The 18,356-nt window shown below is 44.4% G+C and overlaps 1 protein-coding gene across 3 annotated transcripts in view; it reads right to left on the bottom strand.

The window, feature by feature from the left end:
* LOC126262540 (cytochrome P450 6k1-like) overlaps window positions 1-18,356 on the bottom strand; it is a 148,312-nt gene that overhangs the window by 26,631 nt on the left and 103,325 nt on the right. For all 3 annotated transcript variants that reach the window (XM_049959221.1, XM_049959222.1, XM_049959224.1), the window contains exons 3-5: window positions 15,028-15,266; window positions 9,821-10,083; window positions 1,371-1,561 (exon numbers count right to left, since the gene is read on the bottom strand). In XM_049959221.1, coding sequence (XP_049815178.1) covers window positions 1,371-1,561; window positions 9,821-10,083; window positions 15,028-15,266 — 693 coding nt within the window. The remainder of the gene's footprint in view (window positions 1-1,370; window positions 1,562-9,820; window positions 10,084-15,027; window positions 15,267-18,356) is intronic.

The raw sequence follows: 18,356 nt of genomic DNA, 5'->3' as shown, positions 1-18,356 counted from the left end.
TCTATTTGCTCGGAGGTAAGGTAGGTATGTCAACAACGTGTGCTATCAGCGACAATAGTAGATTACGTTGCCTAGTATCTCCACAGCAGTGTTGCCACTATTTAACTTCCAACCTACGTACATTCAAAGGTGAAAAGAATATAAGTTTTGAACAATGTAACTTTTATTGAAGAGAAGAAGATTGAGGTAAGACTGCAGCACTGCGGACCTAATTTGTAGAAATTATTATTGGCAGCAAGTTACCTTTGTTCACTTGCTCACCACCCCATTTCCCTGAGTCATGCATTAACATATTATCTGATTAAGCTGCTTGGTTTTTATAGAAATTCTCTGTTAACATTGTACCCTTTTTAAATCATTGTTAAGCGTAGTATTGTTCAGACTGATGTTGTGTGTGAAGTTCACGCGAAGTTTTACTCTGTCTTTTTGTATGCATACTTCATTCTAAAATCCTTGTTTTGGAATATCATTTCATAGGAATAGTTACTCTCCCCACCCCACTTTTTATCATTACGGATTACCACATTTCACTAAGTGTATACAATAGTTTGAATATAGTTTGGAAATTTTATTTAGAAACAGAAATCTAACTTATCCGCTGCCTGGTTGCTGTTTGCTGTTGTGCTTTCGGTGATGATGGTTGGTTTGTGGGGCGCTCAACTGCGCGGCATCAGCGCTCGTACAAATTCCCATTCCGTACACAGTTCAGTCTAGCCACATTCACGAATGATGATGGAATGATGAGGACAACACAAACACCAGTCCCCGGGCAAATAAAATCCCCAATCCGCCCGGGAATCGAACCCGGGACCCTGTGATCCAGAGGCAGTAACGCTAGCCCCTAGTCCACGAGCTACGGACTTTGTGCTTTCGATGAATCTGCAATAATGTTGTCAAGACGCAAGGTAAGTGGAAATTTTTATTAGGGCCAGATAATTGTTTTACTTCAATTGCGCATTTAATATAAAGGCAAGTTGCATTCAGACCAGGTTCTGTTTAGGCAAAGATTAGTACACGAGTTTAAGTCGGATAACAGTTTGCGGGTACATAGTTTTGGCAATACGCAGACTTTTATAGATTGGCAGGTAAAGTTGGCCTAAATTTCATACAGAAACAAATATGGTGGGAAGGTCACAACGTCCCATATTAATGTCCACTAACTGGTGTCCAGACACGTTTGATCAGATATTGTACATCGGTCCCCAGGAGTATTAGAGTTGTTTCGGAAGGCACAAGTAAGAGTTAACATTACGCTATCAAAATCTTTTTTAATACAGTGCGCTTCATGCGTCAATAACGTGGTACTGAATTCGGTTAAATTCAATTTGTCACTGACAAAAACATTAACAGGAACAGACGTGGCTACTCACTCCATGTGTCGTCTTCATCGTCCCCCTTCTGCACCCCCGGCTTGTCACTGTCCACACACCCGTTGTTCTTGAGCTGGATCAGCAACTGCATGAAGTCGTTCCTCGTTACGTTGTTCTCCTCCCTGTACGCCACCGTGTCCCTCACCATCTTGCGGAAATAATGCGATATCTCTGTTGCGTTGTTGCGTAGCCTGCACAAAGGTAGACCGACCAGCCTGAATGTATTGCAGTTTTCTATTTCCATTTAGCAAATGCAGTACACAAACAGTTAAAATACCGTAACACACTGAACGAAGAGTACACGATTCACAGACATATGGCGCTCACGACTTCCCTTACTCAGGTTAAATGACGACTACGGCAACTGGAAGAACCCCAGGCAACAAAGTTGAAATGAAATGAATTTGCCAAATCATGACTACGTACCCTGGTATAGAAGCTGGATAATACAGAGAGGGAACGTAATGTGATCTTTACCCGCAGCAGATGTGTTAAGCGAAGCCGGCCGCTGTGCCCAAGCGGTTCTCGGCGCTTCAGTCCGGAACCGCGCGACTGCTACGGTCGCAGGTTCGAATTTTGCCTCGGGCATGAATGTGTGTGATGTTAGTTAGGTTTAAGTAGTTCAAAGTTCTAGGGAACTTATGACCTCAGATGTTAAGTCCCATAGTGCTCAGAGCCATTTGAACCATTTTTGTGAAGTGAATAGTGGCAACAGCAACTCATTTTGAGACTCGTTGTACAAAGTGGGCTGCCGTAGTGTCTGTAGAGCAGCAAGCAGAATGTCCTCGTCAGTGTTCAAATAGCAACTACACTGCGTGCTCTTGCAAGATAAATATTGTAATATTATTTGGTCGATCCTACGATAACCTAGTTTCTCATATGCAAACACAGAAAGCACAAGAAATGGGAATCCAAACATCATTCAGGCAAATCCGATGCAAATCTAATGGTTTGGAATAAGGGCACCGGTGTTAAGGAGTGTAAAAGGATAGTATTTTCTGAGATGATTCATATCAATGACGAAAGGTTGTTTTTATTGTTGTTGTTGTTACTGAGATCTTTAGTGTAAAAACTGGTTTAATGCAACCCACCACTCTAGTCTGTCCTCTGCAAGCCTCTTCACCTCCGAATTACTGCAATTTTCACTGAAGGGAAAAATTGGACAACACCAAAACATACACTACTGGCCATTAAAATTGCTACACCACGAAGATGACGTGCTACAGACGCGAAATGTAACCGACAGGAAGAAGATGCTGTGATATGCAAATGATTAGCTTTTCACAGCTTTCACACAAGGTTGACGCCGGTGGCGACACCTACAACGTGCTGACATGAGGAAAGTTTCCAACCGATTTCTCATACACAAACAGCATTTAACCGGCGTTGCCTGGTGAAACGTTGTTGTGATGCCTCGTGTAAGGAGGAGAAATGCGTACCATCACGTTTCCGACTTTGATAAAGGTTGGATTGTAGCCTATCGCGATTGCGGTTTATCGTATCGCGACATTGCTGCTCGCGTTGGTCAAGATCCAATGACTGTTAGCAGAATATGGAATCGGTGGGTTCAGGAGAGTAATACGGAACGCCGTGCTGGATCCCAACGGCCTCGTATCGCTAGCATTCGAGATGACAGGCATCTTATCCGCATGGCTGTAACGGATCGTGCAGCCACGTCTCGATCCCTGAGTCAACAGATGGGGACGTTTGCAAGACAACAACCATCTGCACGAATAGTTCGACGACGTTTGCAGCAGCATGGACTATCAGCTCGGAGACCTTGGCTGCGGTTACCCTTGACGCTGCATCTGCAGACATGAGCGCCTGCAATGGTGTACTCAGCGACGAACCTGGGTGCACGAATGGCAAAACGTTACACGGTTTACAGCATCATGATGGTCGCATCCGTGTTTGGCGACATCGCGGTTTACTCACATTGGAAGCATGTATTCGTCATTGCCATACTGGCGTATCACCCGGCGTGATGGTATGGGGTGCCATTGGTTACACGTCTCGGTCACCTCTTGTTCGCATTGACGGCCCTTTGAACAGTGAACGTTACATTTCAGACGTGTTACGACCCGTGGCTCTACCCTTCATTCGATCCCTGCGAAACCTTATATTTCAGCAGGATAATGCACGACTGCATGTTGCAGGTCCTGTACGGGCCTTTCTGGGTAAAGAAAATGTTGGACTGCTGCCCTGGCCAGCACATTCTCCAGATCTCTCACCAACTGAAAACGTCTGCTCAATGGTGGCTGAGCAAATGGCTCGTCACAATACGCCAGTCACTACTCTTAATGAACTGTGGTATCGTGTTGAAGCTGCATGGGCAGCTGTACCTGTACACGCCATCCAAGCTCTGTTTGACTCAATGCCCAGGCGTATCAAGGCCGGTATTACGGCCAGAGGTGGTTGTTCTGGGTACTGATTTCTCAGGATATATGCACCCAAATTGCGTGAAAATGTAATCACATGTCAGTTCTAGTATAATATATTTGTCCAATGAATACCCGTTTATCATCTGCATTTCTTCTTGGTGTAGTAATTTTAATAGTCAGTAGTGTAAATAACGTAATGAAATTCCTGGAATACATTTGTCTAGGTAATACATTTAATTGTTTAATGTTGCAAGATCACAGATTCATGTAAGCGCGAGGTAAGTCGTTAATAGCCGGTGTAACCGCCAGAATGTCGAAAGCAGTTATGCAAACGTGCTTGTATTGTGTTGTATGAGTGTCGGATGTCAGTTTGTGAAATGGAATTCCATGCCTGTTGCACTTGGTCGGCCAGTATAGGGACGATTATTGCTCTAGCAGGCCAAGGCAAAGTGTCGACATCCTTCAGAGCGTGTTGGGTTACAACAGCGGTATGTGGCGCAGCGTTATTCTGTTGGAAAACACCCCCTGGAATGCTGTTCATGAATGACAGCACAGCAGGTCGATACACCAGACTGTCACACACATGGGGGGGTCAGACTGCGTGGGATAGCCACGCATACGAAATCGCAGCCGAGACCATAACTCCAGGTGTAGACCCAGTGCGCCCAGAACGCAGACAGGTTGGTTGCAGACCCTGAAATGGCCCCCTTCTATCTAACACCCAGCCATCACTGGCAAAGAGGCAGAAACAGTTTTCATCAGAAACGCTGCCCTCCAATGAGCTCTCGCTTGACTTCACTGAAGTCGCAAGTGGTAGTGGTTTGGTGTCGGTGGAATGCAAGCTCCAGGGCGCCAGGTTCGATTTATAACAGTTCGCTGTGTAACTTTTGCGCTAACTGCTGCTCAGATTGCTGCTGCAGGCGCAGTACTACGCGCCAGAGCCACACGCTGAACACGATGGTCTTCCCTCCCGGTAGTGCCACGTGGTTGTCTGAAGCCCGGTCTTCTTCCCATCGTACAGCCTCTTGACCACTGCTGCCGCCAATCATGTACAGTGGCTACAATCCCGCCAAGTCTTTCTGTAACAGCGCAGAAGCAGCATCCAGTTTCTCGTAGCCCTCGTTAAAACTCAGCGAAGTGTCCATAATGGCCTCTTTGTCGCCTTAAAGGCATTCTTGACTAACACCACGTCCTGTCTCGAACGTAACTAACGCTCACGACTTTTACAGCGTGTATTTAAAGCGAACCTGATTTGCATGCTCATAGTGGAGCTACTAGCACCACTCTTATGCGAAGGGTGCAAAATTTGAATAGATGTCATCTTTCAGATGTAGAAATACTCCCAATAACTTCCGTTTATGTCGCACTATGTGCTTGCTATAGTGAAAGGTTGGTCTCCCTCTACAATTGTTAAACACCACGGTTCCCATCATTACCAAATTTACGACTCTTTTCGTGAAGTTGTACCTTAAATTTCTTTTCTCTCCAAACACTTACAATACCTCTTCAGTAGTTTCATATACACCCATCTAATGTTCAGCATTCTCCTGTAGCGCAACGTTTCAGAAGTTTCTGGTCTCCTGTCATCTGAATTGTTTTTTGTCCGTGTTTCACTTCTGTACAAGGTTTCCCTCCCCACAAAAACTTTGAAATTAGACTCCCTAACACTTAAAGTTATATTCAGAGTCAACAAATTTCTGTTTTGTAGAAGTTCTTTCCTTGCTGATGCAAGTCTGAATTTTGTATTCTCTCTACTCTGGCTATAACCAGTTATTTTGCTATCCATTTACTACTTTTAGTGTCTCATTTCCTAAACTTATTCCCTCAGCTTCGCTTGATTTGATTCGCATACATTCTATTGCCTTATTTTACTTTCGTTGATATTCATGTTACAACCTCTTTTCAAGACTCTGGCCATTCCATTCCACTCATTTTCCAAATCCTTTACCATCTCTGAAAGAACTACAGTATCATCGGCAAACAACAAAGTTCTAATTTGTTCTCCTGAACTTTAATTCCCTTTCTTGGTTTCTTTTACTGCTTGATCAGTGTTCACACTGCATAACACTAAGGATAGGAAACAACGCTGTCACGCTCATTTCTCAGTTATTGCTCCCCTTTCATGCTCTATGAGCTAACGGCCTTGCCGCAGTGTTAACACCGGTTCCCGTCCGATCACCGAAGTTAATCGCTGTCGGGCTGGGCTAGCACTTGGATAGGTGGCCATCCGGTCTGTCGAGCGCTGTTGGTAAGCGGGGTGCACTCAGGCCTTGTGAGGCAACCTGAGGAGCCTCGTAAGCTGACATACGGCCAGGAGAGCGGTGTGCTGACAACATGCCCCTATATATCCGCATCCAGTGACGCCTGTGATCTGAGGATGACATGGCGGCCGGTCGGCACCGTGAGGCCTTCCAAGGCCTGTTTCGGACGTTTAGTAGAGTTTCATGTCCTATGACTCCTACATCTGCAGTCTAGTTTGAGTAGAAATTGTACATAAGCTTCTCTGCATTTTGTACCTGCAAGGTCGGCACCGTGAGGCCTTCCAAGGCCTGTTTCGGACGTTTAGTAGAGTTTCATGTGCTATGACTCCTACATCTGCAGTCTAGTTTGAGTAGAAATTGTACATAAGCTTCTCTGCATTTTGTACCTGCAAGGTCGGCACCGTGAGGCCTTCCAAGGCCTGTTTCGGACGTTTAGTAGAGTTTCATGTGCTATGACTCCTACATCTGCAGTCTAGTTTGAGTAGAAATTGTACATAAGCTTCTCTGCATTTTGTACCTGCAAGGTCGGCACCGTGAGGCCTTCCAAGGCCTGTTTCGGACGTTTAGTAGAGTTTCATGTGCTATGACTCCTACATCTGCAGTCTAGTTTGAGTAGAAATTGTACATAAGCTTCTCTGCATTTTGTACCTGCAAGGTCGGCACCGTGAGGCCTTCCAAGGCCTGTTTCGGACGTTTAGTAGAGTTTCATGTGCTATGACTCCTACATCTGCAGTCTAGTTTGAGTAGAAATTGTACATAAGCTTCTCTGCATTTTGTACCTGCAAGGTCGGCACCGTGAGGCCTTCCAAGGCCTGTTTCGGACGTTTAGTAGAGTTTCATGTGCTATGACTCCTACATCTGCAGTCTAGTTTGAGTAGAAATTGTACATAAGCTTCTCTGCATTTTGTACCTGCAAGGTCGGCACCGTGAGGCCTTCCAAGGCCTGTTTCGGACGTTTAGTAGAGTTTCATGTGCTATGACTCCTACATCTGCAGTCTAGTTTGAGTAGAAATTGTACATAAGCTTCTCTGCATTTTGTACCTGCAAGGTCGGCACCGTGAGGCCTTCCAAGGCCTGTTTCGGACGTTTAGTAGAGTTTCATGTGCTATGACTCCTACATCTGCAGTCTAGTTTGAGTAGAAATTGTACATAAGCTTCTCTGCATTTTGTACCTGCAAGGTCGGCACCGTGAGGCCTTCCAAGGCCTGTTTCGGACGTTTAGTAGAGTTTCATGTGCTATGACTCCTACATCTGCAGTCTAGTTTGAGTAGAAATTGTACATAAGCTTCTCTGCATTTTGTACCTGCAAGGTCGGCACCGTGAGGCCTTCCAAGGCCTGTTTCGGACGTTTAGTAGAGTTTCATGTGCTATGACTCCTACATCTGCAGTCTAGTTTGAGTAGAAATTGTACATAAGCTTCTCTGCATTTTGTACCTGCAAGGTCGGCACCGTGAGGCCTTCCAAGGCCTGTTTCGGACGTTTAGTAGAGTTTCATGTGCTATGACTCCTACATCTGCAGTCTAGTTTGAGTAGAAATTGTACATAAGCTTCTCTGCATTTTGTACCTGCAACTTTCAGAATTTAAAATAATTGTAATCAACTGAACTTTATCGAACTGTTTTGAAATTCTACAAATTTTTTAATTGTATGTTTGCTTTCATTCTGTGTATCATCTAACAAGGAACCCCTTCCCTTGAGGGCGAGATCGCAAGTACGATCTTTAGTAAGACACATTTGAAAGCGTTATGTCAACAATCGTGACAAGAAAAATATTAGCTGCTAATGACTCGCCGTGTGTACCCGGAGGGCGACAGAAAATGAGTGTCCGGGAGATGCAGAGACCAATCTTCCATGAGGTATACTGTATGTATTACACTTCACAAAATGGACATCGTCAACATTCAAGAAATATTCAGAACGGACCGTTAACTTGCACTTGAACACCAAATGAAAAATGGCTCTTCTCAGTGGTCACAAAGGTTCGCACCTTGAAGATCGAAGGCGAACATCTTGGGAGTTACACATCGTGCAGGACGTTCAGCTAGGAATCAACTCTTAAGGAATGCATATAGAATCGTGTTGGTGTAGTGAGAATTGATGGAATGTGGTGGCATGCAGCAGACTGCGGAGCAGTCTGTCGTGGAGCTTACCGTGAAATTGGCTTCCCTTAAGACGTAGCTGCAGAGAGTGCGATAATATGTTTTATAGGTACAGAAAAAACAAATATCGAGAGGCTTGATTTTGTCCAATCGTTCCAGGTGGTATGAACTGCAATATCACACACTTTTCGGGGAGGGATAGTTTTCACTGAAGGAGTATGATTTTAATACGCAGACCAGGAATGAAGCAAAACAAGTTATTTTGACCTGCTTTTGGGCGAAAGTAATGCTCATACCATATTGGTACTTCTCTTACGCCCGCTGTGACGTAAATATCTCCTACTACCCTTGGAAAATCACGCATAAAATAATCGTAGGGAACAGAACACCTCCAACTTCTCGCAGCACAATAAGTAACTCTTCACAGGATTTACCATCCAAATAACAGTCGGCATAATTGTATAAGAATGCGTTAAAGCACTGGTGTTAGTTGACATTGATCCAATTCTCTTGCTACCTCTGATTTCCCATTGAAACCCTAACTGGTCGGAGTTGGAAACAAATTCCTTGCTGAACGGAGGGATACGTTTTTTTTATTTTCTCTATAAATTTTAGGGCCGATTCAGTAGTTTGCTGTTCATCGTCTAGTTGGCACTTTCTTTGGAATTTCGTTATCTTACGTCTTCCAAACCTGTAGCTCTTGCTGAAGTAATGCAATTATCCACTGGTTCCCTTGAAATCACTGTAATCTATGTGGGGCGCTATTTGATGTGAATAACTATCATGCGGATTCTGTAAATTGTTTAAAGAATCCTTGAAACGCTGAAACACCAGTTTTTGTAACAAGTATGCCTTGTCCTCCACTGAATATCCGTAGCTATTCTTATATATTACACGGTCATATTGCTGACGACTTATTCGAAATTCGTTCATAATTTTTTTGATTATAACGCTGCGGATGATCTTCCAGGTACGTAATTATGTTAAGTACCCGCTCCTTGGGCAAGTATTCTTCTTTACTATGTTTCACTGGAGAGGGGGTTTGTGGCTCCCTGTCCGTTATCGATGATGACCCATGACTACACCTGTTTCAATATCGCTGTCACTTGTGAAGCACATGTCATCGTCAATATACCCCTCCGCACAGTCGAGCGTATACAGCACCACACATTCCACTGACTCATCTTGCAGAAACGCTAATATTTCATGTGCCATTTCTTTCTCAATCTGCGAAACCCCTGGGTTCCTTTCTGACGAAATGTCAACTTCGGCAACTGTTATAGATATAATGCAATGTTTACATTGTTTATTGTTGCCATTGTTCTGCTTTGTATCAACACCACTGGCACCGTAGCACTTTTGCGAGTTACTCGTCGTCGAAGCAGTTCAACCGTTGGATAACTCCTGTCTCGCCCCCTGTTGCCATTAGCAACCAATATTATGGTTGCATGGTAGGCAATATTTGGGGTGGTCGAATACCGTAAACATCATTGGCCTTTTATGGCCTCGAGCTCAAAGGTTTCCTTACAAAATAAGCCGTAAGGTCAGTATTGCCTTGCGATTTTCTAAATTTCTCCGGCACGCAACTCTATCTTCCCGGTCAGGCTGCTCTTTCCGTTCTTGAGGAAATAATTCGTAATTTGTTAGACTGATAGTTCTGTAATACGCGAATATGTGACATAAGAGACTTCTGCCCGTCGCGTACTTACTTTAAAAACGAAATTAGCCTGGGATTTATAGCGTTGACGACTGCGTTAATGGTGGCCAGGAGACTCGGCTGGAAGATCTTGCGCCCCCACTGCCTGAAGGCGGCCTCCGGGTTCCGCTGGCAGTTTACCTCGATGCCGAAGGCAACGGATGCGATGATGTCCGTGGCGTAGCGCGCGCCTATCTCTCGCATCTCCATCACCTCTCCTCGTGACGCAGGCTCCTCCAGAATGTCCGCCATCTCACGGCCACAGTCCACCATAGTCTGGAAACGAAACACAATACAGCTCTAGTGTCTCGACTGCTAGGGAGCCTTATCATAGAATGCAATGTCAGCTTAATAACATTTAACAGGAATATAGTGATCGATTTCTAAATAAGCTGTCCGTCTAAGTAGGTAGATTAGCAAGAGGAAGCCATTACTGTTGTCTGTATTGCGACATAGGATAGTATGCACACAAGTGTTAATACCAAGTAAGGAACTAATCAGCCCGTCCGGTTGGTCGTGCGGTCTAAGGCACGGCTTTCCTGGCGGGAAGGACCGCCTGGTCCCCGGCGGATTTGTGTCGAGGTCCGGTGAACCGGCCAGCCTGTGGATGGTTTTTAGGCGGTTTTCCATCTGCCTCGGCGAATGCGAGTTGGTTCCCCTTATTCCGCCTCAGTTACACTATGTCGGCGATTGCTGCGCAAACAAGTTCTCCACGTACGCGTCCACCACCATTACTCTACCACGCAAACATAGGGGTTACACTCGTCTAGTGTGAAACGTTCCCAGGGGGGTCCACCGGGGGCCGAACCGCACAATAACCCTGGGTTCGGTGTGGGGCGGCGGAGTGGTGAAGTGGACTGCGGTAGTCGTCGTGAGGTTGTGAACCACTGCGGCTGCGGCGGGGACGGAGCCTCTCCGTCGTTTCTAGGTCCCCGGTTAACATACAATACAATACAATACAAAGACCTAATCAGACACAATTTCAAAGAATATTCTAGTTCCTATATCTATTACAGATGTCAGTAACTCTGAAGATGCATTAGCAATTTCTCATGATTGTTTGAGCTCCAATCATTCAGTGCCCTGTCAAACTAATCACGTTCCGACTCCCCAGGCGTCTTTAGCTGATGTGGTCAATGGCTTTTGTATGATACTGACAGCTAGTAAAATTATTCTTTATTCAAACATAGTGGGTCTCGAGACCCAAAGCCGCGTCGTCAGGTGCAACCTACGGGTTGAAGAGCAAAGTACAGTGATTCCGTACATATTCCCAGAATCTCATATCTTTATGCTCTTCACAGAAATGCTGCCGGATATGATCGTCTTCACTGCAAAGTATTTCAGCCATCTATCTCGCCGCCATCTTCACGTGCGATCACTATGTACTCAATCATATCTTTATGCTCTTCACAGAAATGCTGCCGGATATGATCGTCTTCACTGCAAAGTATTTCAGCCATCTATCTCGCCGCCATCTTCACGTGCGATCGCTATGTACTCAATCACGCTGGAACTGTATGAACATCAGAAACGGCGGTTACTCTATACCCCGAGTCCAGACAACTGCGCCTGCGCGAGAAGCGGAAGAGCTGCCCCCTCCGGAGCGAAGAATTGCAGCGCCGGCGGCGGTAGAAACTGGCGAAAGTGATAAATCGCAAATTAAGATGTAGAGGGCCGATAGCCAGACCGTTGTTGTTTTATATCAGATAAAATAAAGTTCCAAGTCTTGCTTAAAGGAAAACCTTTATCTCTATTAATAACGTCATCAGATAATCGTATTTCGATGGATTCCTTGAGCACACAATCCCAGTAACGAGAAGCCGGAGTAATAATTTGCGTCCCTTTAAACGACATGCTACGCCCTTCGTTGAGACAATGTTTGGCGACGGCAGATTTTTCAGGCTGGAGCAAACTTACGTGACGCTGATGTTCCACACATCGGTCATGAACAGAGCGAATAGTCTGTCCAATATAGGCCTTTCCACAATGACAGGGAATTTTATAAACTCCAGGCTTTGTCAATCCCAAATCATCTTTAACAGATCCAAACAGGACTCTACTCTTGGCCAAAAGCAAAAGAACTTTTAATATCATATTTCCTGAGATTTTTAGAAATTTTTTGAAGAAATACTTCCAACGTTGGGTAGGAAAGCAACTGATTTACTAGTATTCGGCGCTGGTTCACTTAATGGTCCAAACTGAAAAGCACGATTACTTTGATGATCGGTATATCCGTTGAACTTGAAGACAGCCTTAAGATGATCCAGTTCCTGTGCCAAATATTCGGAATCAGAAATGGCATAAGCTCTCTTGGCCATTGTACATAGAACTCCCATGCGCTGATGTGGTGTATGACAGCTCGTAGAATGAAGACAGTGGTCCGTATGTGATGATTTATCGTATACGTCATGTCCCAAGGTACCATTTTCTTTTTTATGTACCAGAACATCCAAAGAAGGTAATTTGCCATCTTTTTTCAATTTCCATCGAAAATTTGATGCGTGGATGAAGACAGTTAAAATGACTTAAAAACCGATTAAGAGCTTCCATTCCATGTGACCAAACAATGAAAATATGATGCACGTATCTCCAAAAACATGTAGGCTGAAGAGAAAAAGTCCTGAGTGCGATAACGGCAAAATCTTTCATAAAAAGATTGGCGACAATAGGGGAAAGAGGACTCCCCATAGCCACACCGTCAGTTTGTTCAAAAAATACGTCATTAAATAAAACATATGCCGATGTCATCACATGGCGACACAGCTCAGTAGTTTTATCATCCAAAAGTTGACCAATTAACAACAAAGACTCTTCCAAAGGTACCTGGGTGAAAAGAGAAACCACATCAAAACTAACTAAAAGGTCAGGTGTTCCAATGCATAAAGACTTCAACCGTTGAATAAAATCCGTCGAGTTGGATAAATGATATGCATGAAGCCGTGCACAACAGAATGTACTCGAATTAAATCAGATACTGCTGCCATAATTAGATTGGGAAATGAGGCACTGAATGTAGTCGATAAGTTTTGCTGTTTGGGAAGTAGAACTAAATGGCCGAAATAGAGAAGATGTAAACCGCAGACTGGCAATAGCAAGAAAAGCGTTTCTAAAAAAAAATGTTAATATCGAATAAAAATTTAAGTGTTAGGTACTCGTTTCTGAAGGTACTTGTCTGGATTGTAGCGATGTTCCGAAGTGAAACGTGAATTATAAGGGCTTCAGACAGCAAAAGTTTTTGAAATGTGGTGCTGCAGAAGAAGATTGAAAATTAGATTGGGGGATCGAATAATTAAAGAAAAGGTATTGAACCGAACTGGTGAAAAATTAATTTGTGGCACAAATTGAATAAAAGAAGATATAGTTTAATAGGACACACCCTGAAAGAAGGTGCAGAGGTACCGAAGCTTGAATACAAAAAGCAGGTGCAAACTGATGTAGAGTGTGACAAGTGTGGAGAGATGAAGACATTTGCTCGGGGTAGACCAGTATGGAGAGCTGCAACAAACCAGGTTTAGAACTCAAGACCACAACGACCAATCGCCCTATAGCTAATATTTCACCTTACGGCGACAGAACTAAAGGCGAAGTTTCATCAACTGTTGCTCACAGCTTATCCATCATTCTGTCCAAAGTCATTTACATAAGCGTCGCGCTCGCAAGACTTATTCGTCATAAATTCTTTACACCTATCTTAGAATTCTGGTATGTTTTTGAGCTAATACGAGCGTCACTCCAAAAGAAATGCACACTATTTTTTTAAAATCCATCTTTTATTCTACATGTTTGAAAGTTTTCCAGTGTGTAGATACATCCTTTAGGAACAATATTTTCATTTCTCCACACAATTTCCATCCCTCTCAACTACCTTACGCCATCTTGGAACCAGCGCCTGTATACCCGCACGGTAAAATTCTGGACCAACCTGTTGGAGCCACTGTTGGGCAGTGTGCACAACGGAGTCATCATCTTCAAACCTTGTTTCACGAAGAGAGTCTTTCAGTTTCCCAAAGAGATGATAGTCACATGGAGCCAGGTCAGGACTGTAAGGCCGGTGTTTCAGTGTTGTCCATCCGAGTTCTATAATAGCTTCCATGGTTTTATGACTGACATGTGGCCGTGCATTGTCGTGCAACAGCAAAACATCCTACTTTTGCCGATGTGGTCGAACACGACTCAGTCGAGCTTGAAGTTTTTTCAGTGTCGTCACATATGCATCAGAATTTATGGTGGTTCCACTTGGCATGATGTCCACAAGCAAGAGCCATAACTTTTCCAGCAGAAGGTGTGGTTTTGAATTTTTTTTTCTTGGGTGAATTTGCATGATGCCACTCCATTGATTGCCTCTTCGTCTCTGGTGAAAAATTATGGAGCCTTGTTTCATCACCTCTCACAATTCTTCCAAGAAATTCATCTCCACCATTCTCGTACTGTTCCAAAAGTTCGCTGCATACCGTTTTTCTTGTATCTTTGTGAACCACTGTCAACATCCTGGGAACCCATCTGGGACAAACCTTTTTTAACGCCAACACTTTCAGTATTCTACAAACACTTCCTTCCCCTATCCCAACGTAGCGTGAAAATTCGTTCACTGTGATGTGTCTGTCAGCAGTCACCAATTCGTTAACTCTCTGCACATTGTGTGGAGTGTGTGCAGTACGAGGCCTGCCGCTGCGAGGACAATCCTCAATATTGCCGTGCCCGCTTTCATCATGTAACCTGCTTGCCCACCGACTAACTGTACTGCGATCGACAGCAGCATCTCCATACACCCTTTTCAACCTCTTGTGGATGTTTCCCACTGTATCGTTTTCACAGCACAGGAATTCTATGACAGCACGTTGCTTCTGACGAAAGTCAAGTGTAGCAGCCTTCTTGAAGACATGCTGTGACGGCGCCACTCACGGGAACAGGTTGAACTAAGTTTGAAAAGAAGCGGGAAGGATGTATGTACGCACTGTAAGAGTTTCACACATGCAGAATGAAAACTGTATTTTTACAAAATTAGTGTGCATTTCTTTTGGAGTGACCCTCGTATATGCGTTAATACACGTCTTTCGGACAACAGGCAGAAGTTCATTGGAACTATCATTAATAAAATTACATACTGTAACCAAATTTCAATTAACTTCCGTCTGCCATGTAAAAGTGAGCTGTTATCCCTGAGGTAGAGTAAACAGTGCTTTGAACGTGCTTTTGCAATGAGTAAGTCGGTCAGCTCACCTGGAACATCATCCTCATCTTCCCAGACGTGAAGGTCGGTGTCAGCTTAACGCGCAGCCTCCGCCATTTGTTGCCACCCAGGAGGAAAAGGTGCCTGGCCAGAGGCTCCGACTCGTCAACCTGTATACCTCTATCCTGAAACTTCCAGAAGTCCTTAACCAGGATGGTGCGGATCAGATCGGGATCCACTATCACCAGACTCGGCCGGTTGAAAAAGTACATTCCGCCGAAACGATTCCCTAGAACAAATGAACTCATTTTTAGAAGTACCTCTCTCATAATTATTGCGTGATCCATTCAAAATTTAATACCAACGAAATTTAATAAAGTACACATTATTGAAACTGAAATTCGCTCTTTTAAATTTTGACAGTATTGAGGATAAAATACATGAAGCGAAAGGTTGTACACAACTTACACAGAAACCAGGCCACTGCTACACTGAAGAACCAAAGAAACTGGCACACGTGCCTAATATCGTGTAGCGGCCCCCGCGAGCACGCAGAAGTCCCGCAACATGATGTGGTATGGACTCGACTAATGCCTGAGGTAATGCTGGAGGGAACTGACACCATAAATCCTGCAGGGCTCTCCATAAATCCCTAAGAGTACGAGAGGGAGGGGGGGGGGGGAATCTCTTCTGAACAGGACGTTGCAAGGCATCCCACACATGCTCAATAATTTTCACATCTGGGAAGTATGGTGCACAGCGGAAGCGTTTAAATTCAGGTTTCTGGAGCCACTCTGTAGCAATTCTCGACGTGTGGGGTGTCGCATTGTCCTGCAGGAATTGCCCAAGTCCGTCGGAATGCACAATGGACATGAATGCATGCAGGTGATCAGACAAGATGCTTACGTACGTGTCACGTGTCAGAGTCGTGTCTAGGCGAATCAGGAGTCCCATATCACTCCAACTGCACACGCCGCACACCACTACATAGCTTCGACCAGCTTGAACATGTAGGATGCATGGATTCATGAGGTTGTCTCCATACGCGTACACGTCTACCCACTCGATACAATTTGAAACGAGACTCATCCAACTACGCAACATGTTTCCAGTCATCAACAGTCCACTGTCAGTGTTGAAGGGCTCAGGCGAGGAGTATAGCTTTCTATCGTGCAGTCATCAAGGTTACATGAGTGGGCATTCGGCTCCGAAAGCTCATATCGATGATGTTTCGTTGAATGGTTCGCACGATGAAACTTACTGATGGCCCAGCACTGAAATCTGCAGCAATTTGTGGAAGAATAACACTTCTGTCACGTTGAACGATTCTCTTCAGTCGTCTTTGGTCCTGTTGATTCAGGACTTTTTTTTCGACCGTAGCGATATCGGAGATTTGATGTTTTACCGGATTCCCGATATTCACGGTACACTCGTGAAATAGTCGTACGGGGAAATCCTCATTTCATCGCTACCTCGAAGATACTGTGTCCCATCGCTAGTGCGCAGACTATAAAACCAATCTCAAACTCACTTAAATCTTGATAACCTGTCATTGTAGCAGCAGTAACCGATCTAACAACTGCGCCAGACACTTGTCTTATACAGGGTGAGTCACCTAACATTACCGCTGGATATATTTCGTAAACCATATTAAATACCGACGAATCGATTCCACAGAGCGAACGTGAGGAGAGGGGCTAGAGTAACTGGTTAATACAAACCATTAAAAAAATGCACGGAAGTATGTTTTTTAACACAAACCAACGTTTTTTTAAATGGAACCCCGTTAGTTTTGTTAGCACATCTGAACATATAAACAAATACGTAATCAGTGCCGTTTGTTGCATTGTAAAATGTTAATTACATCCGGAGATACTATAACCTAAAGTTGACGCTTGAGTACCACTCCTCCGCTGTTCGATCGTGTGTATCGGAGAGCACCGAATTACGTAGGGATCCAAAGGGAATGGTGATGGACCTGAGGTACAGAAGAGACTGGAACAGCACATTCCGTCCACATGCTGTCCGGGTACCGTTCTGCATACAACCTGCAGGCTTCAGCTGCATTTCGTCGACACTCGCCATAGATGAGTATCATCTCCGCCTTTCCAGAGTTCGAATACACCATGGTCACAGTTCCTACAACACTACACTATCACAGACGTCTGGTAACACGGTGTACTACAGTTGGTCTGCGTGCGGAGACGAATGCAGAATAACAATAGCAGCAAGCACTACATGCGGACACTGTGGCAGCTAGACCAAACCACAACAGTGCACTACAGCCACACTCGTAAACACGGTCGTCATCGTAAACATGTCCCTGCAGATGCTGCTCGCCGACCGTGGCCCGTGTTTGTTACAACACGCAACTGAACGTCGGAGGTTTCAAGCGTCAACTTTAGGTTACAATATCTCCGGATGTAATTAACATTTTACAATGCAACAAACGGCACTGATTACGTATTTGTTTATATGTTCAGATGTGCTAAGAAAACTAACGTGGTTCCATTTTAAAAAAACGAAGTTTTGTGTTAAAAAACATACTTCCGTGCGCCGGCCGCGGTGGTCTCGCGGTTCTAGGCGCGCAGTCCGGAACCGTGCGACTGCTACGGTCGCAGGTTCGAATCCTGCCTCGGGCATGGATGTGTGTGATGTCCTTAGGTTAGTTAGGTTTAAGTAGTTCTAAGTTCTAGGGGACTAATGACCACAGCAGTTGAGTCCCATAGTGCTCAGAGCCATTTGAACCATTTGAACCATACTTCCGTGCATTTTTGTATGGTTTGTATTGAACAATTACACTAGCCCCTCTCCTCACGTTCGGTCTGTGGAACCGGTTCGTCAGTATTTGATGTGGTTTAAGAAGTATATCCAGCGGTAACGTTAGGCGACTCACTCTGTATAGACGTTGCCGCCCGCAGCACCGTATTCTGCGTGTTTACATTCACCTATCTCTGTATTTGAATACGCATGGCTATACCAGTTTCTTTTGCGTTTCAGTGTATCAGAGCCGAAGGCCATGAAAGGGAAGTAGCAATTGAGAAGACAGTGAGAAAAAGTCGCAGACGTAGCCTATCTCGGATGTTATTCAGTCCTCACATTCAGCAAGCAGAAAAGGAGACCAAGGAGAAATTTAGAGAGGGCATTAACCCTTTGACTAATAATTTCATGTCAAACACATTAATGTATGGTTATTTAAATTAACGTCTTAGTGAAAAGTAACAGTATGAGAAGAATATTTCTCGCCGTTTCGTTTTCTAAGGGTTTTGGGAGTGGAGGATAGGATATACTGGATTGTTCATAAATACCTCCAGGTTTTCTGAAGACAACTGCGCAAAAACTACAAGACATACCGAAAACAGGCACCCATCAGTAAACA

This window comes from Schistocerca nitens, chromosome 6 (assembly GCF_023898315.1).
Source record: "Schistocerca nitens isolate TAMUIC-IGC-003100 chromosome 6, iqSchNite1.1, whole genome shotgun sequence".
Lineage (NCBI taxonomy): Eukaryota > Metazoa > Arthropoda > Insecta > Orthoptera > Acrididae > Schistocerca > Schistocerca nitens.
Note: the sequence above shows the minus strand (reverse complement) of the source record. Positions and strands in the feature narration are given on the sequence as shown.